This window comes from Lissotriton vulgaris, chromosome 3_1, assembly GCF_964263255.1.
Source record: "Lissotriton vulgaris chromosome 3_1, aLisVul1.2, whole genome shotgun sequence".
Lineage (NCBI taxonomy): Eukaryota > Metazoa > Chordata > Amphibia > Caudata > Salamandridae > Lissotriton > Lissotriton vulgaris.
The window spans coordinates 901,226,834-901,252,057 of NC_141689.1; the positions used below are offsets into that span (position 1 = coordinate 901,226,834).

Genomic DNA, 25,224 nt, shown 5'->3' on the forward strand with positions numbered 1-25,224 from the left:
GAATTTAGTGTGGGAGATTGGGGAGGTTCACCTAGTTGATAAAGTTTGGATGGGAACTACTTTGGTTAAGATAGGACCTGTCCTGGGGGGGTGGACGCCGAGAGTAGTTTGGGGGGCTCGAGGTGAGGGTGGTGGGGTTTTGGGAATAGTTGTTGAAAGAGGGAGGGGGACCAGAGTTGTGCCAACATAAGCGCCTGGATGGAGACTGTTATTACCATGTTCGAGAATGCAGGGGGCAATGGCTAGTGCTGGCGCTTTGAAATGTGCGACCTGGAACGTGCAGGGCCTACACACCATGGCGCGGAGGCACAAGATACATGCTTACTTAGTCCGTAGAGGGGTTCATATAGCGCTGCTGCAGGAAACGCACCTTACGAAGCAGGAGGGCATAGCGCTGCAGAGGAGGTGGAGAGGGCAGCTGTTCAACACGACGTACTCTGCATTTGCAAGGGGTGCTTTGATATGGATCCGGGCTGGGGTCCCCTTCCAGATGACTAAACAAATGATAGATCCGGAGGGTAGATTTGTGGCTGTGGAGGGGAAACTTAGAGGTCGAGACATTTCACTATGTAGCGTGTACGCTCCTAACATAGATCTACCTGCTTTTCTGACGAAGCTCTCAGGCAAGCTGGCGAGTTATTTGACAGGACCCATACTCATGGGAGGGGACTTTAATTCAATAACAGACATCACACTGGATAGGTCTCACCCACCGCTACATACATCACCTGTACATAGACTAGCGAAACGCTGATTAGAGTGGCAGGAGAGTTGGGGTCTGGAAGACGCTTGGAGGACACTACACCCTGCAATGAGGGATTACTCATTTCATTCCGGTATACACGACCTACACGTCCGGTTAGATGTGTTTCTATGCTCTACACTCATACTCCCCACCGTAGCGAACGCGGAGTACTTGACCCGCACGTTGTCTGACCACAACCCCCTATTTCTGTCCCTGAACTGGATGACTGAAATTTCACGAGTCCCGACCTGGCAGCTGCGACCATAGACCCTGGACGACTTACTGTTCAGGGAAGCCTTAGGCGAGCGGCTGACTCGCTATTTTGAGGAAAATGGCGGTACCACGTCCTCCAGGGCGACGGAGTGGGATGCCTTCAAGGTTGTGGTCCGGGGTCATTGTATGGAGGCATCTGCGGGCGTCCGCAAGACGCTCTTGGACGACCTCGAGCGAGCCGAAAAAGAGTTGCGGAAATTAGAACGAGAGCGCCCTAATCATCCCGAGCTTCAGGAGGCAGTTAGCAAGGCCAAGGAGGCAGTAGCGGTGGAATTGGAACGATTGCGGAGTTTTGATCACAAGGTCTACTTGACTAAGGCACATGCAGAGGGCGACAAGGCGGGGACAATGCTTGCCTGGCTTGCCAATCCGACTAGGCGTAGCCACCCGATCTTGTCTATTGAGGAGAAGGGGGGTAATATCTACCATACCCAACCAGAGATCCCAGATAGGTTCAGGGCATACTACGAAGGATTGTATGAGAGCGGATCGGAGGGCCAAGAAGCTGAACTTGATGCCTTTCTTGAAGGGCTACAATTGCCACAGCTGGAACAAGAAAAAGCAGATGAATTGGGCAGAAACATCACACTAGGGGAAATAGGAAGTGCGGTGAAACAGATGGCTCGGAACAAAACCCCGGGATTAGATGGGCTACCGATAAAGTTTTACAGTAGATACCTGGAATTCCTAGCTCCGCAATTACAAGCGGTGTATAATGAAGCAAAGTCGAAAGGGAGACTGCCTCAATCCATGTGCGAAGCTCTATTGATCCCGCTGTTGAAGCCTGGGAGGGAGAGCAGTAACCTATCTTCTTATCGCCCGTTGTCCATGTTGACGACGGATTATAAAATCCTGAGCAAAATATTGGCCAACAGGCTGCTGAGCCACATGACGGAGCTGATACACAAAGACCAATCAGGATTCATCCCCACGCGAAATACTACCAACAACATCCGTCGGCTGACACGGCTACTCGGGGACCAGCTTTCGGAGGCGTCTGTGCCCCTGGTGTTCTCTATTGATATTGAGAAAGCGTTTGACAGCTTGGAGTGGGGGCATCTCTACAGGGTGATGCAGCATTTCGGGCTGGGTGATAACTACATCGGCTGGACCAAGGTCCTCTTATCTCGAGCCAGTATCAGGTGGGCCGTGGTACCAGGCAGGGGTGTTCGCTATCTCCCCTGTTGTTTGCATTGGCGATGGAACCCTTGGCGGCGAAGGCCCGGGCGGGGCAATACTACAAGGGCCTCGTTTATAGAGGTAGACTACAAGCCATCCCGTTGTACGCGGACGACCTTCTGTTGTTTTTAGCGAATGCAGAAAGGGAATTGGAGGGAGCGAAATGGCTCCTCGGAATTTTTGGGAGATTATCGGGCCTGAAGGTTAACTGGTCCAAATCCTGTTTATTTCCGCTGCGAAAAGGGGAGGCGCAACCTGCCAACCTCCGGACACTCAAGTGGGAGCCTAACTGTTTACAGTATTTAGGTGTATATATCTACCACTCGGCGGCAGACATGCTGGACGGCAATGCGGTCCGCTGCATTAATGCATTGAAGGGGAGCATGGCCTTTTGGGACACTCTTCCGCTTTCGGTGACGGGCCGTATTTCCCTACTAAAGATGATAGCGCTTCCGAGGCTGCTTTACTACTTCCGCACATTACCCGTGTGGATACCGACCTCAATCCTCCGACGGTTAAGATCACTGGTGATAGCATTTTTATGGGGTGCAGGTAGACGCAGGATAGCGCTTGACACCTTACTACGACCCAAGGATGAAGGGGCATGGCGGTGCCTGACTTTGAATGTTACTACCTGGCGGCTCAATTGCAGACCTTCACACAAGAGATAGCGAAGGTTTACCGGGGTCCGGAATCAGGCAGAGACGAGGGCACCCCACGTCATGTGCTTGCGTATATTACCCTCCATCAAAGGCTTCTCGTCAAAGATTTATCCATGGAGGAGCAGACGTTTAGACTCTGCTGGAACCGAGCGCGCCGGAGAGCGGGGATTCGATGGATGCACGCACCGGAGATCCCGCTGGGGATGGTGATGGCACTCCCACACGGCGGGGACTGGTCGAGACTGCAGGGTTGGGAAGATGCAGGTTTACAGATGCTGGGCGACCTGTATGAGGACGGGGTGTTACTCCCGTTCCAGGCCCTGCAGGAGCGATTTAACTTGCCTAGAGGGGACTACCTGATGCATGCTGCTGTGACCGGAGCCATGCATGAGCACTGGGGGGAGGGGTTGCAGGAACCCGCCACTTCTATGGCCTGTCAGTACACAATGAGGGCAGCCGGTACTTATAAGGCAGTGACCTGCCTATATTCCCGGTTGTTGCTGGAAACCCTGCAGCCACTCACCGCCTTGAAAGCTAAATGGGAACTGGATCTCCAAATGGAGATCCCTGACACCACCTGGGCACAATTACTACGGCGAGCGAGAAAGAGCACGAGAAACGCCAGATTTCAATTGATACACTTCTACATACTCCATAGGGCGCACCTCACCCCAGGGAAACTAAGGAAATACTTTGGAGTTGAGCAAGAGGCTTGCCCTAGATGTAATACTGTAGAGGCAGATTTGGGACACATGCTGTGGGATTGCCCCCAACTGAGGGACTACTGGCAGGAGATCGGGGAGGCATTGAATAACGCTACGGATAGGGAATTGCAATACACTAAAGCGGTAGGACTCCTACACTGGTTTCCTCACACACCCAAGAATAAGACGACAAGTAAGTTTATAGACATGGGATTGATACTAGCAAAGCGAGAAATCTCTAGGAACTGGAAATCCAGGAGAGGGCCCACATATCAGCGATGGTATAATGAATGTCTGAAATGGGCGGCGAGCGAAAGCACCCTGCGGTATCAACTAGCCAGACGCTCTGCAGATGAAAAGGCGTTAGAAAGGGCGACAGCATGGGAGTCACTAGTACAGGCGCTCCGCGATGGCACAGGAGAGGAGGAGGGGGGACATACTGACACTGAAAGGGAATACCCCACTAGCACACCAGGTACACACAATTAGCAAATGATACATTCCTCCTTGCAAACACCAGAACATACGCTATTTAGGAATCCGGGCATAGGCGCAGGCATGGGGGGGAGGAGGAAGGGGGGGAGTCGGGGGTTCTGGGCGGGTTGGAATTTAGGGGCGAAAATGCAAAAGCAGACCGCTGATATCCTGGCATGCAGAATACAAGAAATCGGGGGCACCTGTGAAGACTGAATGCAGGACTGACGCCGCCCGGCCTTCGGGATGTGGGCTTATTGGCTGAGTAAAAGATTCACTCAAGCAATCTCTCCATTTAATTGCTGTAATGATGGCATGCCCATAACCGTAATATGTATGTATGATTTGGTACTGCAATAAAAACGATCTTAAAAAAAAAAAATAATCAGTTGGCACAGGAGTTGGCTTGTCTTACACCCTGTCGCAACAGAGATCAAAGCATGTGTACTCTTGTTACCTGCAGACAATCTGCAGAGTCTCCTTTAGCAGCACAACTCACACAGCTTCATCCCTGAGCCTTTAGAAGAGATGGGAATCACAGAAACATATTTTCCGCAGCATCTCCCTCAAATGCTCTGGATTTTGGTCAGTACACCAAACGTATGTCTAAGACCCCCTCTTCTGCTAAGCGATTGGACAAGATGATTATGAAAGTATTATAATTCCTCTTATCCCAGCCACTCAGAAAGGCAGTAATTTGCATTGATTCAAGTCAGACACCACAATAAGGAAAAACCTACAGTGTTATGAAATAATGTAGACCTCGTCTAAGTATGAGGAGCTTGTTATTTCAACCCCCCCTTTGGACTCAGCCCACGTCAGGGAACTCATCCTGTGGCTTAGCCTGCTACTGTTGCGAAACCAAGGATTAAGGCGCCCAATTGACTTCTCTGGCGCAGATATTGTCACCTCTATTGCCATGGCACAAGGGGGCATATTATCAATAGACGGCGATAAATATCCCAAAGTGCCCTTAGTGCTTTTTTATTTTTATCGCCATCTATCGCTGGAATTTATCGTCTAGTTAGCGCATTATTAACAACGCGTATCACTGAGGTGATAAAAATTCCAGCTATAGCGGCTTTATCAAGGGGATATCGCTGGGAATCCAGCGAAGTTACTACATAGATGGAGTAAACGTTGTTAATAGGCCAAGGTGCACTTAGCCTTATGATCCACCTGCTATAGGATAGCTAGAGTAAGTCAGCATTTTATCAGACGTTAGTTTTTGGCAAAAACTAACTTCTGATAAAATGCTGTGGGCCGCCTTGTAAATATCGCAATGTGCACTTAGCGATATTTGACATGTCTTTCTGTGTGAGGTACGCACAGTGACGCCCACTTTGCATCTCATTAAAGATGCAAAGCGAGCAATCGGGAAAAAGGCTGCTAACATGCACTAATGCATGTTAACACCGCCTTGTAAATAGGGCAAAAAGATTATCTCAGCTTTTTTGGCTTTTTAAGCTAAAAAAGCAGAGCTAAGGCCCTTGATAATATGCCCCTACATTCTCTAGGTCGTGAACAACCTTCCATTTCACTAGACAATTGGGGCAAATGTATTAATATTCAACGTAGCACTGTGCAGCAACTAAACTTATTGTGCTGTGTTGTGCAAGGGGAAGAATACAATGCAGATTTAATTGGTTTTTACCTTTTGCATGTGGTGTTATTTACCTATTTCATGAATTTTTATGATGTACTGGTTTTTACTGATTTTTTATATATATATGAATTGTTTTTAAATCTATTAATAATGTTATGTAACTGCTTTTATGATTTTAATTAATCGAATAAAGCTTGGTTTGACTGACTGGCAATGCAGAGCCATATTCATTTAAAAACAGCGGGCGGCTCCCCAGCTAAGGCATAGGAGCATCGCCCCACTGCTCTCTGAGCAGTTTAAAGTAAAAAATAAAATGATAATAACAGAACATTATTATAATTGTATTTTTATTATGGAGACAAGTTAGGCCAGACTGGGCTTGCATCAGATGGAGGAGGAGTAGTTGGTGCACCTTTGGCCATGCACACTTAGTATTTTCTCCACCCGGCTGTATTGCAAAACCTGGATGGAGAATATGCACAGGCTCCCCCTCCCTGCCTGAGCACTGAACCAGGCCGCTCAGACCAATCACAACACTGCTGTGCTGCTGGTGGCAACAGTGTCGTGATTGGTCATGCTAGTGACAGCAGTTTCGTGATTGGCTAGGGAGTCTGGGAGCCTAGGTGCTGCCGGGAGCCAGGAAAACAGGGAGGGCGGAGGAGAGGCGGCAGCTGGTGAACGGCAACCAGACGGTAATCCCTTATCCCTATCACCGCTCCTTACCAGCCACCACTGTTTAAAATGGCTGCTGTCTCCTGTGCTGGTGCATAAACAGGCTGCCTAGCAACAACCCACAACCTCTGCACCTTGGTGCTAAGGTGTGTGTTTGTGTGAGGTCTAGCATAAAATTTGTACTGGAAGCATACCCTCCCAGTATAAAATCCTGTACCTAGACAAATTGTAATATATTCCACATACAATGTGTGAAATGTTTGAAAAAATATTTCACACAAAGTAACGCATAAGATTGCAAAGTCATGGATGGGTATTTACATTCCAGCACGAAAGGTATTTTGAACTGGAAAGGTGCCATTTTCTCTACGCCAATGGCGCTCTGCACTGCATTTTGCAACTTTCTGTCAAGGGGGCGTTACCGGGGTGTAATGTGGGTGGATCAGTACAAGCACCCATCGTTTTTGACTCAAAGCCTGATCATCAGAGCAGGCTGTGCTCAAAAATCAAGGTCTCTACACAAGTTGGTTCAAGAGGATCGAAAGGAGTTTATGCCTTGAAGGAACCTTCATGAGTTAATGCATACTTTGCTGGGAGTGATAGATCTGGCAACTTCTAATTCATTGGTGTCTTGACAGTTTTTATCTTATCTTGTCTGTACTGCGACAAAGAGTGACACTTGCGCAGTAACTAAAGAGCCTTGATTTACAAGGAAAGGGGTAGTGATAAGGTTATGTATACACCCTTATAGTGCCTGCAGCCTAACTGAATAATACAAGTGTCTTGTGGGACAGGCCTTCTTTGTTTTGGTGCTGGAGGCTAATGACAAAACATATGTTTGTGGAGTATCCAGGTCTGGTTCCCTGCTGACAAGATGTGGGTAAGGTGTTAAACTCCAAATTGACCTGTGGAACTCAAGTAAGCCCCTTCTTGATATTGTAATTGTATTTATATAACTCTTATTACCCCTGACAAGGAGTCGAAGCACTTCTCGATTAGTCGCACGCAACTCTGGAACCCAAATAGGATTAGTGGTGGATTAGCATAAGGAAATATGAGTTAATTCGAGCATTGAACATAAAAGTCTGTTAGCTGGATTGGATAGGATAATGGAGAGATAGAAGAGGGAAGAGTCTAGAAAGTGTTATTTGGGAGAACATAGTAGTAAAATGAGGTTTGGGATGAGTAAATTGAGAGATGAGCACACTGTTACTTTGTTTCATTTTGTTGGCAACAAATAACATTTGCAAGAGATGGACAAATGCAGAGTCCCCGTTGGAAACAGAAAGGCTAGCAGTGACTGCATGTGTGAGAAGGCCGTATAAGGTGAACTTGAAATGGGAGGCGACATGGGAGCCTTCTGAACTATGGCAAAACAGAAGGTCAGTGTGAAATAGCCTGATGATTGCACCTAGGTTCTCTTTATAAAGTGCTGATTCTTACCCAAGCACAGAATGAATCAGTTAAAAAAATGCAACCTGTGGAGGCGTTAGTTGTGTCGTTTGCGCCGAAGTGTGATCGCTTTGTTGGTGATTTGAGGACAAAACATATCAATGTCTCCTTGAAGCAGGCGCTAAATTAAAAAAATATTTCTCGTAACATTGTTTCCACATTGAAGGTGTGCTGCACTGTATGGCAGACTTTCATTGTGTGAAATGTTTTAGAACGTATCTAACAAACACAAATAGAACCTCAGTGTTGCAGTTTCACTAAACAAACGGTGAACAGTACTTTTAACATTTGTCAGTACTTTTAACATTTGTCTGAAGTCAGTTTTCGTGTGGAAAGGAGAGAGGTAGCTTGGAAACCAGAAACAACATAGAACTTGTGAGTAAGTCTGTTTATTTTATACAAATGTACTGCTATCTCTTACACACTTTTCAAGTTCTGTTTTCTAACTTCTCTGTTCACGTGGAGGATTTGCCTTTTAATGACTATGTACTGTACCTGATTGCAATAATTCTTGATGAGATTAAAAACAACGCCACGGTCCATCAGTGATAGCAGATCATACAAGAAAAACGCCAGGCTAATATTTATCTTTTCTGCTTGCTCTGTTTCCTATAAGAAAAAAAGAGAAATTAAAAAAAACTATAATGCAACAACGTACACTTGTTTACAAAAAATATCTATTTTTTAGCTTTTTCCTAAGTGACTGCTAATCAACTGGACAGCTCTTCCTCACACCCCGGTATTTTAGGACCAGATACCTAGCTGAAATGCACATTCTCCTCAAGACCTGCCACCATAAGATTTTTGCAGAAGCACATGAAGCTCTGTAATGCTAGTGGTTCAGCCATATGTGTGTTTCCTGCAAGGGCATCTCTGCCTCAGATTGAATTCAGATGGAACATACCTGCAAGTATTGTCCAGGGAGATGAGCATTATTTCGCAAGTGGACAATTGCAAATCTAAAGCTGACCCCTTTTATTATTGCGAGCCATGACTGCTCCCGTGAAGCAGTAGTGGGGCAGGGTGGGCTGAAAGGGGGGAGAAAAAAAGAAATAAAAAATTATCACTTACGTGCTGGCCGGCCGGCCGCCTGGCCAACCGCCGCTTCTCTTCCACCCACTCCGTCCTCTCCCTGACTTTTTTTCAAATAGGAAGCAGGATAGGCTCCCCTAAGTCAATCACAACGCTGCTATGCAGTGTTGTGATTGGTCTGCGCGCTGTGGATCGGCGCTCAGATGGGGAATGGGACCCCGGACATGTTCTCCACCCAGGCTGTAATGCAGCCTGAGTGGAGAAAATGCAAAGCACACATGAATGTTTGGCAGGGCCCAGGGGGGCCCGCCAAACATTCATGCGCATTTAGAAGGGTGCCACCACTCCTCCTCCTTGTTCAGACTAGCCCCGCCCAGTACACAAAATAAAAGATAACATTGCGTTATTTTATTTTTCAATTTTAGTGGAAGAGCCACCCCTGATTATTAGACACATCGTTATTTTTATTTTTACTAAACCCCTTGCCTTTATCAGATTGCTAATTTTTGCCTTCAGCAATATCCCAATGCAGCAATTGATTGGAGACATGTTTACAGCATGGTACATAGCAAAAGGTCACATGGAAGGGCCTAGGTAAAGTGGAATTTTTCTCTGGAAGGTACTTAAGAAACAGCCTTGGCTGTGGTGAAATGTTGCTAAATGCAAGAGTCTCCATCGAGCTGTGAAACGAAGAGCTAGCCAAGGGGGTATCTGATGAGCTATGTAAGCCTTGGTGGGAGGAGTTGCCAGAGTCGACAGTGAGAATAGAAAGAAAGAACACTAAGATAAAACTACTTCTTTTCAGGTCAGTAGTCACTCCTGGATTAAATTTACATACTACTATCAGCCAACAAGGTGTTCTAGGGGATGGCTGTAGTTGGTCCCGTCAAGCTACAACCAACTAAACTGCGACCACAAACCTCAATTAATTTTTCCTTGCATTATGTTTTCTCAATAATCACCTCTCTATATCTAAATGTATGCACCTGCTTTGGTTCCACTCTACATGCTTTAGGCTAATCTTTTAACAAAGTTGCCATGCACCCTTTCCTGTCTAAAATGATGAACTAAAACCTCCACATATTGCATTGCCATTAAGAACCATTTCAAGCACTCCAACTTTGTGCTGTGTGCCTTTCACAAATCACATTTTTACAAGTTTCACAGAATCTATGGCAGGCTAACTTATTCTTCTCATACAAACTGTTCATAATTTATCCTTTAAATATGTATTTAGTATTTTAGTAAATAAAAATATTTAAGTAAATCACTCCATGTCATCTTTTGGCCATCTATTAGCGTTGTGAGATGCAATAACATTAGCATAAGTGCTAATATTTAACACTATATATTAGCATGAAAGAATATATGCAATCCGATTAGGTGCAAGGAGGGATTGAGATTCTCTGGCAATATTCTTCAATCAGTTGAAGTCAAGACTAAAGGGTTTACCTGTTCAGAATTTCCTGGAGTGCAAAAAGTTTGTTTCTGCCGTCAGGTTTGAATTTAGGACATTTCACACCCCCTGACCTGCCCCTAGACTCCTTGGAATCCGCCTCTGTGTTCAGCAGCTTGAATGTTAATTGATCACTTGAATAGCCAGAATATGAGGATTAAATGAAGGATAGTACAGGGTGCCAATTGCTACATGCATACTTGTCACTCGCCTGAGCTGAAATTTTGTGTTAAACTTGACCATTGCACCCACAGAGAGAGCTTGGAAGGCAGACAAAATCTTTGTAGCTTCCGACAAATTCTGGCTGCATGTGTTGGCTGCTCGACATCAAGTGTAAACAAACGAAGGAGTAGTTAAGGAATGTTATCCTCTAGGCTCTTGTGAGCTTTCCTCAGTTTGATGAAGTAGGGCTATTCAGGAGCAAGGCACGCTGCAGGTTGACACACTTTGCCACTGCATTAACTTGGGTATTAAAGGAGAGCTCCAAGGTTTATTTGACTCCCAGATACCTTAATTTCAGTAAGACTGATGGAGGCACTCCAAAGCTCGGAAGTCAGCCGCAAGCAATGAACTATGCTCTGCTCCTCCTAGCAGTTGTAGCATGATTCATGTAAACAAAGGTCCCTTCAGATGAACAGATTCATGCATACAGTAATATTGGTCTGATTTTCTGGACGGTTTTCCATCTGGAAGTGCATTTTTGTGCTTTCTCTGTTTATTTGGAAATTAATTTTCTAAAGCTCTCCAGAGGTACTTTGTACATATTGGACAGTAGGCACGACAGAGAAGATGCGGAAGGCATGTTTAGGATAATTCCACTTATCTAATCTGCATTTGTTAGTTACAGTTGAGAAGAAATGATATGATCAAATTTAGACACCCCAATAAACTCGTTCAACCTTGCCACCAGTAAGACATAGTCTGTCATGTTATAGGAGGGTAAAAAGCTTGAGACATTTCACTGCTCTTTTCTTGTGTTTGTTGAGGAAGAGGGCAGTAGGTTGAGGCTTTCACAGAGCACTTATTGTGTTTACCTAATGGGATGACAACTCTTCTGTAATGGTAGTCAGGGTAGATTCAGTGCCATAAGCAGTTCCACAAAATCTTGAAGCTGTGTTGTTACAACAATTGACCTGTATTTATTTGGTCAGTCAGGCTACTCTAAATCTTGGGGTCTACCAAAGAATCTTTGGGGTTGGCTTACGTGCAATAATAATCAGACAAGATGTATTGATAAAATCCTTCCAAGAAGTCCAATCAAATAATTTAATAACTTAAACTGCTCAGTTCAGTTCATTTAGATTCCCCTCTACATTACAATGGCAATCAACCAAGCATTCAAAGGCATAAACATTGTTAAAACATTTTTAAATCCTATAACAATATTTTATCATAGGTAGCAGATAAACTGAGCAGATTATGATGTGGGTCGGAAAGCTCCGACCGACAGTCGGATTCCCCTAGATTGTGTCGGAACCCATTCGGCCAACTCGATTGGAAACAATTCCGACCAATTACGATGCTCGCAGTCGGAAGCGGAACTGTTTGGCAATTCCAAATCGGTTCCAACCGGCATTTGTAGAATCCGATTCGTACAACTCAATGGACAGCGTTTCGACTGACTGATTAAGATGTCGAATTCCAACAGCCTTTCGGACTCGGTCTGTCTGACACAAAAAGCCTGTCAGAAACTGAATTTGGGGTCTCCTAGCAGGCCCCCCTTTATCTTGGGTCCACCGGTTTGGGGTCGAGGGGGTACCCAAAGGACCCCACTGTAAAAACATGCACAGTGTGGCAGGTACCATGGGGTCCCCGCCACAGGGTGTAAGGTTTCCCGCAGATACCCGTTTTCCCTATAGGAGCCTGTGTTGTCAGTCAGAACACAGGCTCCCATTGTAGTTAATGGGAGTCCTTCTGAACAGTGTTCTGAAGCATAGTATTCGGTCGTGCGGAACCGCCGAACTCGAGTCGGTCGGAACCCAATCCGACAAGGAGTTGAGCGGTTTAGTTTCCGACTGACATCGTAATCACGCTCTAACTTTAAAGCCTCCTGAGCATTTGTTATAGTATTATATTGGAACATTTTCTCCAGACAATGATGCCAAACTGATAGGAAGATGGCCAATTGGACAAGCAGAGTACATGATTAAAATCTTGAATAAGAGTACAGTGAGGAAAATTATGGACAAATCTGTTATCTTCATACCAAATGCCTATATTTGTACTGAACGGTAAGCAGTCAATGCCATAAATCAAGGAACAACGTCCTCATAGAATGGTCTAGCAGGACAGACAAGTATAGATAGCTGTATATTATTAGGAAAGGCTGAGTGACAAACTATTTCTGTACATTTTACATTGGCACAGTATTCTATGTTCACACTGTAACTTATTTTATTCAAAATCTTTACAATTGAATCTTTCTGAACGTTGAAAACCTGTAGGGCAAAATCTACATTTGTACTCAAAGCGTATTTGGAAGATTTTGAAAACTCCAGTTCAAGTTTGATCAACTCTCTCAGGGAATTTGAGTTATTCGCCACTTAGGGTCTGATTACTAGTGAAGGCGTTATTTATCGGTCCTGATAAATAACAATACCACAGGATGCGTTATTTATTGGGTGTGTTAAATAACACCATTTATGAGTTCATGGGGAATAACATGAGAATTTTAGTGTTTAACACACCCAAATCTGCATGCTACGGTAAATACTGTTTGTTTTCCTGAGTTAAATTTCGATTTAATGAAGGTTGAGGTATTTAACTCATCTGATAAATCTCTTCTGCATTAAATACCTTCAAACTTGTAACTCTGACCCATGTGTAAACTCTTGCATGGGTCGAAATATTACAATCAACTTGTAATCAAGTGCTAAGAGTCTTAAGGAGCCTGCACCTTTATTTAAGCATCTGTATTTCTCAAATGGAACACATTCTATATACCATACAATAGTATGGAGGGTATTTTTAAACCTTTTATTGGGCCTCAATTTGTTTTTCCCCAGATGTATTACATAGGGATTTCTAACCAGAACCATGTGATTTTGCTTTCTCTTGAATAGAATTTTGTGTGCCTAATATCATAGATTCTCACAAAAAAACTGCCCAATTTATTTTCTTTTTAATGAAAGTTGATTCAATAGCCCAATTGAATCCGGCGTATCTGACAGTTCTGCATATCATGTGTGTATTCACAGGTTTTATGAAATGCTCATGTTGCCAGCTGGCCATTTTAGTACAATAGATTATCAAGTTAATTTTATATGTATTCCACCTAAATATTGTTTAACAAAAATCATGACAAAATAATATTGTGGAAATATTAGAATATTAAATAAGTATAGGTTTACTTGACAAAACTCTACAGCTACATACCTTGACAACATAGATGTGGAATAACATGTCTACACTCACCTATATGCTCTTGCCTTCTCTGTATTTTAGGGCCAGATGTATTAAAGGGTTTTACCCATTCTGTATCTATGGAAAACTGTGTTCGTACATATGGCCTTTAGTCCTTAATATTTTGCACATAATATTAGTGTAGCACAATAGTCTTGGAACAATATTTTGACATACAACCATTTAATACGCAAGCAGTACGTTTCTAGTTAGTATTAAAAATTGGTGTGGGGGAGACCTATATCTGGAGTTGTACAATTACTATTTATCAATAGTTGGAGACCTGCTGAAGGTCAGAGGTTTGCTGTAATACAGATAGCTCTGGCCTCAGAATCATATTTAGGGAGAACCAACCTCTGATGTAATGTGAAGTACATTTTTGTAGGTACCCTTCTAAACAGTAGGAGGGCATTCTATCGACACATATTGCCCATTGCTCCACTATGTTGTGTGTACTGTGCATAACATTTTGGGAATGCTGAATCAACACTGAATATACAAGAGAAGGATATGTCTCAATGGCATTACCTTCTGTGGCTTAAGCAAAAGTGCCCCTATCTCGGAGGTGACAACGTTTACAATGGTATTGATGTCATCCTTGAAGCGGTCTGAAAATCGAGTACTCCGAGAACTGTCCTGCTTTTCCACAATATGAATGTATTGAGCCATGCTTTTGACCTAGTAACACAAACAAATAAGAATTAATATTGCAAAACCCCATTCTGGACAGTTCCATCCTTAGAAATGTATTGTTTGCTGGATTATAAGGGCATATAGGGATGCAATCTTGATACGCTGGACACATCTGGAAACTGTAAGGATAACCTAAACCAATATCCAAATATAGATGTGGAAATTAAAATGAAGGAGTGTAAAAACCATCAATTAGTGCTAAATTTAAAACACTACTGTTCAAATCGAGGGTTAACATCTTGAATAACACAATAACTGATAAGACAAAACAATTAGGAGAAAAATTCAAACTAAATGAAAAAAGGAAGAAAAGCATATCAAACCATTATTTTTAATTGCTGAAAGATACTGAAAACATCCACTAATTATATAGTAATTTGAGGATATTCAAGCTTAGATGCTGGGCTTACAAACAGGAAGTACTCCACTTAACATGACACTGCGTTAGAATATTTTATGGTGAAGCAATTAAACATGCTGCCCACCTATTATTAATATTTTTTTTACGTATTTATCAGAGCCTGTACTTCACTCAATAAAATGTGGAGCAATACACAACATGAAAAAGTATGTGTATCATAACGCTGTATTGCCGAAATACATAGAAGTAAACTTCACACATTGTTTTTAAGTGGGTGCTCAGGTTCTTCATGCTCAGGTTTCAGCAAAAACAATTAATATTCAATAATTGAAAGAAAATGCCATCAATCACAGATGAAAAGTTTATCCAAAGTTGCTTATAAACAAATGTTTTTAACTCCGGTTACAACAAAATCAGTGTGGGAGCCAAATGCAGCTTTACAGGAATGGGTTATGGTGAGACTTTTGAACTCTGCTCTTCTGAAGAAAGAGTTATGATCCCACTCTATCAAGGGCCATTAGGAGCTCATCACTTGCAATAGGCGAGGTAAGCAATCAGCGCTCTTCAAGCGGTCATCAGCAGTTCAGACCATTATAAAAAACCGGTCCACCTTTTACTTCTCAATGTGACTCTTCCACAGCAGAACTGGCCTAATGTTTAAATATTCACTGGAAAGAGATGGCATTGCAAGCTTCTTGGTAAGGTGTGAACTGAAATCAGCAATATAATGACCAGGCCCACACAACTCCCAAGAACGAAGCTGTCGCTTTTATCCACCTAGCAACATTGGTGAAAATAACCACAAACTCCATCTTCTAAGACTTTATGACTTGATCAGAAGAGCAAACTCTCTCTGGCAAACATTTCCTCCCATTAGGCTGACTGAGAAATGTATCTGAAAGGAATTAATCTAATTGTCAAGACAAAACATTGACTAATATTTGATTCCCATAATAGAACTCCTACATCATCTCCACGAGGAGTGGCCATCTTTCAATGCTCCTGGGCATTTACATTGAAACATTGAAAGATTAGTATAATTGTGAACCTGAAGATCAGCATAAGCAACTAGAGCCTAAGAATATTAATCCAGCATTGAAAAAAGGTGGTCTCTACGAATTATATGTTATGCTTCCGCAAAACTTATCCTAAATAAAAGTGCTAACCAAATTTGGTAATAACAAATAAACCCCCCACCACACACAAATAAACCAATAAGCTTCTTCATCAACCCCCACCACACACAAAACCATTGCTTATTTAAGGTGAATAAACAACATTATGGCCCAACATATTCATATCTGTCAAACCTGTACAATAATTGAATGCACAACATAGGAACAAATTACAACGTAATAAAATTTCAGTCTATTTGATTATAAGTGTTACCTGCCCATTGGATTGCAATGTTTTTTGTATCTCTTGCTAGTTGTTTGGAAAAAACACGGATACTTTAGAAACAGTCACCAATAAACTAAGCTAACATTTAAAAAATCCATAACCTTGGTGTAATGCCCGTTTTTTGAGATGTTGATTTGTTCAACTGAAAGATTGTAGTATCTATAATGCGTAGCATAATAAAAGAATGAAACAACTAGTTAAATCTATGGCCTTCCTTGATCTAACAAAAACATTTTCAAAGTACGTTGGCTCACACTATAGAAAATTGTAGCGCCTGTACCTCCACATGGTATGGAATTTTTTTCTAGGACAAAATAGATTATTTCAGTTTTCCAGTACCTCCCATCCTTGTGATTCAACCAAACTCTCTACTGATCGTTCTAAATTCAGAATTCTATTAGTTGTTTCCCAGATGTAGTGATGGCATTTCTGTGCTCATTATAAATCAATGTTTGTTACATTTTTGCTGATTGAGTTTTCAATAAAGATTGTTTAAAGTACTGCACAATGACTCCTCTGCATTTTATGTCACTTCTTCTAAAAAGCATATGGTGTTACTACCACCATCCCTATGATTTTGGCAAATTAATATGCACGCCCAACTTAAAAGGCTATGTCTTTTTTAATGGAGATTCTCGATAAAGACTGGACAACTCTATAGCCAAGGTCACCACTAACACTCACTTTAACAATGAACAGGAGTAGTACTGAAGTGCAAGGGAGAGCTCAAAGGGTTAAAATGTTTCCACAAAAAGCACTTACAACATAATCAAGTGTTCTCTCTTGGAAGGTGCACACCCACAGATCAAGCCCTTCTGCTGCTGAAACAGCAAATCTTCCCACTATTTTCTTTTCCAGTGCAATCAAATTCCTTAACGTAAAGTGAATTGGTCTTCCCTTTCTGAAGTTTGACATGTGTTTGTACACCTACACTTATTGTCAAAACATGCATAAGTATATTCGTATGGCGGGGTACAGAATTTCCTAACACCACCTAATATACAATGGAGGGTCAGTGTGTGGGGGCTCGCTACAAATAAAAAAAACTTGTTTCATTAGAAGAAAAAGAAAATGTGCACCTTAACCCTGAAGGTAGCCTGGTCAAGTCCAGTGGCAGAAAACCTATTGTTTTTATTATTTGTACAAAAGTCTATGATTTTGGTGAATTGTGGTGCATAGTTTTGACACTTTCTGTGACTACTGTAAACATATTCATCATAGGAGTACATTTATAAGTCGTGACCTTATCAAACATGCACACATTTTAACTTTTAGTTGCATGTAAAAAGTGTTATGTTCAATACGGGAGCCTTACCAGAAGTTCAAAGAAGAACCATGCATACTTGAAGACGTTTTCCCTCACCATGCCAGTGCTGACCACCATCTGCAGTGCTAACTCTTCATGGAAGAGCTGAGGAAGAGAACAAAACAAGTGCAACAATCAATACATTTTGACAACTGGCAAACCCCATAACCATCAATTGACCTAGAAATCGTTCTCCTCTTAATTCTTTCAGTATAACATCAAACATACATATTGCAAATATCTCACCTCCCATTAACGTTTTCTTTTATTGGATAATAGAGTAATCTTTATTTATAAAAAAATAAGTAGCATGTCATTCATTTTATGAATATCATTTACTTTTAATGTTTGGAACACAATGTGGCCCATTAAATTGTATGCTACAACTACATCAGTGAAAAAAGAGCATCTCTTATGCACCCTAATGGCCTGATTCACAAAGATAAACTTACACTTAGTAGTAAGTTTATAACTGTTTTGGTATTCACAAACTACAAGCGCAATTTTACTACTAGGAATTTTATGACTGCAGAGACTCTTCTATGAGTGGGAGTCTAGGCAGTAATAAAATTACTTGTAGTAAAATTAAACTTGTAGTTTTTAAATACAAAAAACAGTAGTAAACGCACTGCAAAGTGTAAGTTTAACTTTGTGAATAAGGCCCAATGTGTGGGTCAAGTTTTTGCTATCACAATACTGTCAATTAAAATATTTGTGAGTTTGTGTTAGACGCATAATACTTTTATCATGCATGAAAACTTGTTGTTTGTTCTGATATTTCCACCACTCTTAACTTACCAATAATCTTTCTCTCCTTTCACAAAACAGCAGTTTTAGATCAGGCACAAAACACATTACTTTCTTCTTTTCTTTTGACTTCACTCTAAAACGTATTCATAACAGTTTATAGTGTATGACTCTTCACCATCAATTCACAGGATTCCAGGCAATGCACTTCTGCTGTCCTACTCACCCATCTTTTGCCACGCCACAACTAGAAGAATTTAAAATGGATCCCACTAACCTTTTGCACTTAATACTGGGAGCCAAACCTGAGAAGGAACAGCACTAGCCATCCACTCCAGCATTTGCAGAACGTCCATTTCAGTGTTTACATTATTTACCCATTTATTTATCTGACATTGCTATGGTACTGAGGTTACTGGTTCTTCGAACACAGCTTAAAGATCTTGATATTTCCAAGTGTATGGGTCCAGTCTTAACTTTATGCTTTCAAACAGTGAGCTGATCTGCTGACCTCGCTAGAGATGTTGTCACCTACTTTTTGTTGGCCTTGGGACTTTGGGCACCCTCCCATTGCTAATCAATGCCAGGGTGCAGGTGCTCTCTTCCCCTAACATGGCTGCCACTGACCCCTGCTACTGCAGCGTGGTCTTTTTTTAGGCGCACTCTAGTAGCCAGGAGCTGGCTGGAACCCTTAAACAATGTTGCAATACAAGCCTGCCAGCCTGCCCATAGCTAGAATGAGGGAAGCTCCTGGAACCTTCCAGAACAGGGGAGGTGACACCAACTGCCACTTCCAACTGCCAACTGACGCTATATAAGGAAAGGGAGGGAAACTTTCTAGTCAGTTGGGGCATCACTGACCTGGGGGACCCACGCAGGAGATTTAGGCGGGAGGGCCTAGTCAGGGACTTATGCCACTGGGAGTGACAGGATTTAGGTGCTACCTCTTAAGCTGAGTGAGGTATCCTAGACTAGCCCCCTGATCTGGCCCAGCGGTAGGGAAACCCAGGGACCATCTTCAGTGACCTGAGTTAATTTGTAAGCCTCCAACTCAACCCCCCCCCCCCTAAGAAACCACCTCACAAGGGCGCAGAACCATCCAAGCGCCGAGAAGACTACTTGCCTTTAACCAGAGACTGCTGGGGGATCGACCAGGTACTGGACTGTGCTGCCCTGCGCACCCCCTGCCTCCATCTGGGCCTATCTAGCCCTGCCTGTCTCCCCTTGACTGACTTGCTCTGCTTTCCATCCTGCCTGCAGAACTTGCTGCGTGACTGGAAAAGTGCTGTACTTTGCCCCTTTGCCAGCGCTGTGTCAGCATCTGCTTGCCTGTCAGAAGTTACTAAAATTGTTTTCCTTGCCCGTCTGCAGCGAGCGCTGTGAAGCGCTTCCCCAGCGCTGGATTGCCTCAAGTGAGCGCTGTCTAATTCCCTTGGTGCTAGACCCCTCAGAAGAGTGCCGTATCGCCCCCCCCCCCTCAAGCGCTCCCCTGACTCGGCGACCGCGCTGTACCTTGGCTCCTGAGACACCTGAGGAGACCTCTGCAACCTCGCGGCTTCGGCGCCGCTCTTTCATCATCCCTGAGGCGCTTCCGGCCTGTCAGCGCGGCTGCCCGCCCTCGCGCTGCATCTTGTGCCGGCATTGGCTCCCCCTCGGCGGCCCCGTATGCCAGGAGAGGGCTGCCGCATCGAGTGAACCAGGCCGCAGTAGGCCCGAAGGTGAGCTGTCCCTCCTCACGTGACGGGGAGCGCGGCCACACCCCCGCCAGAGCTGCGCAGTCACCGCCGAGCCCTTCTGTCAAGGCCCGGCGCCCGGGGAAAGCTGTGATTTGTCGCGGAGGGGGCCGCAGTGCCAGAGAGCCCCCCTCCGATCTTCCCCCAAACGCTGATTCTGTCTCGCCCCCGGCGCCGGTGCTCCAGAGTTGTCCCTGCACCGCGCCGGGCCGAGTGAGGCCCCGGGAGGGCTGGAGCCCCTCCCCTTGCCCCAGAGACCACGCAAGGGCCCCGGAGGGCCGAAGAAATCAGGTAACCCCCAGGGAGGAGGGCGGAAGGCAGGCAAGGCCCCGAATTCGCCCCTCCCCTGGGGAGAACTGAGACTGGGCCCCGTTAGCCCCACTAACGACTAGGAGGCCCCGGTTAGACTAAAAGGTTGCTCAATTGGCTATACATGCCTGAAGCCAGGCTCATACTAAAGTACCTGTGCAAGTCTGATCACCTGTTTAAAGCCTGCTGATAAAGTGGTATAATATTTCCCTGTGCTGAATTTCTTGCAGGGGTGGGCCTCTATGAATCCTGATGGGGATATGTTATGATACTAATTGATTTACTCCATTAATATTTCGACGATCTCAGTTCTGATACTAAACTGTGGGTAATCACAAAGTGAAAATGTTCATAATTGCTTCCTGAGCTGGTTATTATTTTGAGATGAAATGCTTTAATGAAATGCTTTAATGAAATGCTTTAATGCAATGCAAGTCAACTTTGCGTAACTCTGACTCTTCGCTGGGCCAACAAAGCTCAAGTGACATGAGAGATAAGTAGTAATCAGGAATGCAAAATCTAAAGGCTATCACAAAAACATTTGGATACAGGTGATCGGACTTCCCGAAGATGTGAATCTATTCATGCATGTGAAGCTTCTTCATTACCTGATCCATTAACCAAAAACCCTGCAAAATACTTCTGATACTGACTTTGTCTGATGAGTAATGGATTACCTCTTGTTTTGCCTGGAGCTCTAATGATTTTACCTAGTCCTTCCAGGAGATTTGTTCTATATTCCTAAAAGCATACACAATATTGAATATATCTTTTCCTGTCCAGAGACATCCTAACCATTGTGTGCTTTGGTCATTGGAGGTTTTTGTTCTTACCCTAGTCACCAAATATATTGTTGAACATCTGCTTCCCATACCCTGTGGCCTTCGGGCAAATCTGCGGTTTCTTGCCCACTTTGATTTGCCAGCTGCCAGCACTGAGGTTGTGTCCCACCCCAGATTTTTGATAACTGTCCCATGTAGATTTCTTTGGTCAGGAACCACAGAAGGAAAGATATGAATGATGATTTAAGACTAGCTCCATAACTCTGTGAGACTTGTCCAGCAGTAGCCAGAACATAATTCTGTTTTTGAGTATTGCTTTCCCATAATTCTTATATTTAACAGGAGAACACTTTTGATTCCCTTAAAAATCATGGTATCTTTGCATGTTTAAGAACGACCCTCAATCATTCCTTTGCTGTCCTATAACTGTCATTAAATTTCTATACCATTTTTGAACTTTTAAATTTTCTGGCAAAGGCATGGGTTGGCAAATGCAATCAAAATTCCAAACGTGGTGGCTGCTCTTTATTTTAGAGAAAAAAACATTGAGAACATATAGAACCTCTTAGACATGGCTCAGCCGAAAGAGATGCCCCTCTCTTATACCTCGGTACTTCGTTGTTCCTACTCAACACAACCCTCAGTGGTCTGAAGCTAGATGATGCATACACATTTTGCCGGTATCTGAATGGGCTTGGCCCTGAGTAGCCAAATGCACAGCTGACAACTCTGTAAGGTCTTATCACTGTACTATGAATCTTTAACCATCCTTTTGGGGACCTTCCAGTGTGAACAACTCTTAGGGGCCGATTAGGATGGCGGTGAATCCGCATCCTCCGGGCCGGCGGAAGCCACCGCCGGCCTGGAGGATGCGAATTCACCGCCGCGGACATTGGAAACACCCACCGCCACATTAGGATGGCGGTGGGATCAGCGGCGGATGGCAAGTCCATCCGCCGCTGATCCGCGGTGTATGCACGCAAATATGGTGGCGGTGTCTGCAAGACACCGTCAGCCATATTAGGATGCAGGCGTCAACATGCTTTCCCACAGCGGCTTTTCTGCCGTGGAAAAGCATGTGGTCTTTTGTGTTTGGGGGCCCGTTGCGGGCCTCCAGGGTGTTGGGGGGTGGGGGGTGCACATGGAGGGTACCTATGGTACCCCCCTGCTTTGGCATGCACAAGGTGGTAGGCACCACGCGGTGCCTGCCAAGTTGTGCATGCCAAAGTTGAACATGCATATTTTACATTGCAGCGGGTGCTGCTCAAAGCAGCACCCGCCGCAATGTAAAATATATGGGAGGTGACCGCCAGGGTGGCGGTCACATCCTAATTGCTACGGAGGGACCACCGCTGCCCCTGCGGTCGGTCCCTCCACCTCTGGGGTGGGGGACAGACGCAAGTCCATCCGCTATCCTAATCGACCACTAAGTACGGAATGCCTTCCATGACAAAAAGGTCTGCCTTTTGTGTATTTCTTCTCACAAACCAAGAAAATGGCCGGACTGAGACACAAAATTGGCCCAGGTACCTAAATACAAATGACCCCCCATTAGCGAACCAGATAGCTAGAAATGTGGCCCGTATTTGCAAATCAGAGAAGTTTTTAACTTGTAAAGAAATACAGTATAAGTGTTTTGCAAGGTATGGGAGTCTGCACGTAGGCGTGCTTGCAGCAGACAATGTTTGTTATAATATCAGGGAAATCAACAGTATAAACAGTCCAACAAACAGCCAAAGAACAGGCCAACAAACTGACTTGTCAGAGAAGCCCTTCAGGCACTGCCACATTGAACCTATAGGCCAACAGGACCCTGGCCAACACTCACTGTTGGGTTTATGATTGCCAGCTTCTATCAAATATCATTGACAACACAAATACTACAGTTTGTCTGATGCACATTTCCCACTGAACAGCACTGGGTTATCCCTTGGATCGGAGCATACACAAAACCAGAAAAATGTATTTTAGTGACCTGTTGAGAAGGAAATGATGCCACCCTGGAATCTCATCCAGAAATATGCATTTAAAAGTCTGATAAAGTAGTCTGCGTCCACAGAGGATCACTTGACCTTCATCATAGAGTGCCAGGGACTACGGCTACTGACATAAGAAAGAGCAACGTGGAACTTTGGCCCCGGTGCCTTGGAGAAGGGTGTGAGAAGTACACCTTTTCCTCCAAGAACCAGCTCTCTATAGCCACCTGTTTGGTTCAAGCTAACTGTGCTGCATTAAGACATCCATTGACATTAGCCTCTGCGTGCCTATACACTATCACCGGCCTGGGCCTGTACTGATGCACACTGGCACAAGCAGCTGTTGCTTGCAATGCTTTAGCATTGAACTGCACCACCCCTGAGACTGATATGGAGGATTAGAAAATCTGAATGTGAGCATCAAACCACTTTATTTTGTATACACCCAGCGGCGTAGCGTGGGTTGCCGGTGCCCGGGGCAAGGCTAGTATCCTTCCATTTTTCTTTAAAAAATGTGCGCCCCTACTACAATGTTATGCTCCTAAGAATTTTGCACCCAGGGATAACTGCCCCATGTGGCCCTCTCCACTCTACACCACTGTATACACCCCTGAGAGTACTTCTCAAAGCCGCACAGCGCACATTAGCCAATTTTAGGGCACAGTCAATGTAACCTGCTTAGTTTCAAAGCTTCAATGAGAAAGGTGGAAGTATATTTGCCCCAGTATAAGAAACTCCTCTCAACATGCATGCATGAGCTGGCTGCACATTCTGGTTGTCCCTACATGAGAGAAGTGGCACATGATAAGTGATGGGTACATTTGTGTTGACTGCTTGTCATGCAAGAACCATTATACCAAGGAACATTTTAACTGGAGATGTTAACCTAGACACTGACGGTCGAATACACCTCATCGGTGCATTGTATTTAGCGACAATGTACCTTTTTATTTGATGGCCTAGGACTGGAAGATGTTGGGAGATCATTTTTCACTTCAATGTAGGAAGACATACGATTGCTGTTCCGATCAATAACCTGTAAAAGATGACCATTTTTGAACACGGTATTTAATAATACAAATTACTCCCCACATTCCTTTCTAAACATTCCTGGCCTACCTTGAAAATTCATCTTGCACGAGAAAGCCCTGAAATGGCAGTATCACCAATTTAAAAACACGATTCTACCTAATACATGCAGGGCCGGACTGGGAACAGAAACCGGCCCTGGCACACTGCTCAGCTGCCCCCCCCCACCCTCTTAGGTGAGGGGCAGTGCAGCCAAGCAGTTTGAGAGGGCCAGTTTTGGCCAATTTTGTTACAGGGGGCTGATATTTCCGACCCCTAGTAATAAAAACAGACCCCCAGGGACCAATACCGGCCCCCACCCTAGCAGCCCACCAGGGAAATGCCCGGTGCCCGCTATGGCCAGTCCGGCCCTGAATACATGACAAACATACATTACTTCAATTCTGATTTTGCTTAATGTTTATTTAGAGTGATTTATACCAGTCATGGTCTTGTTATTTTTGTTTGACATTAGCTTTACCGGAAAAATTCTATCCCTGTTTCTGCTGCGCAAAATTCTTGATCTTCAATGTATTAACAAACCCCTTGTAGGGGACCTCCACAGCCAATGAAAGGCTGCACACCCTAACTCTGAGTAGATAGATGCATGAGTGACTGATGAGAAAAAGCAGGGACTGTGAAAAGTCCATAGGGACACAGAGCTATGATGCTATGTGACTTTCTGCTACTTGCAGAGGCCTCCATTCTCTCATCTGTTCCTGTGTAACAGTATCTTTCAGTTTCATCTATGGGTAAAGTTGTACCACATCTGTGCAGTGACATCCTCCACTTCTCATAAAATTTTTACAAGTAGCTTCGCTTTAAAGTTACTAAACGAATCTCCAACTTCCACGACCCTTCGGTTTGATGAATCTTTGCTAACGTATTAGAATAGAATATCACCCAAAAATCTAAACATTGCTTTCAGGATTTTATGTTCAGTCAATAATGAGAGGTTTGAAGAAGGTTTAAAAGTTCATTTTCTGTTTAAGAGATTAGTTTGTATTTTTTGTCTCTTTATTCAGATTAGCTAAATAAATACTTTTACAGAAATCTCGAGAACATTTAGTTATATAACAAGCATAGAACATAACAGCTTGTCCATAAAGGATTTAGTCCCTATCCTAATCTAAAGGACTTAACTTATCCTAGCAAGAACCCATAAAGAGTTGTTTTGGAAAAGAGCAAGTA

The 25,224-nt window shown here is 43.9% G+C and overlaps 1 protein-coding gene across 3 annotated transcripts in view; it reads right to left on the reverse strand.

Moving 5' to 3' along the window:
• The window catches only part of DOCK8 (dedicator of cytokinesis 8), a 719,019-nt gene that overhangs the window by 188,997 nt on the left and 504,798 nt on the right, over positions 1-25,224 (reverse strand). For all 3 annotated transcript variants that reach the window (XM_086961229.1, XM_086961230.1, XM_086961231.1), the window contains 4 exons: positions 23,909-24,001; positions 17,428-17,523; positions 14,186-14,335; positions 8,263-8,376 (listed from right to left, as the gene is read on the reverse strand). In XM_086961229.1, coding sequence (XP_086817355.1) covers positions 8,263-8,376; positions 14,186-14,335; positions 17,428-17,523; positions 23,909-24,001 — 453 coding nt within the window. The remainder of the gene's footprint in view (positions 1-8,262; positions 8,377-14,185; positions 14,336-17,427; positions 17,524-23,908; positions 24,002-25,224) is intronic.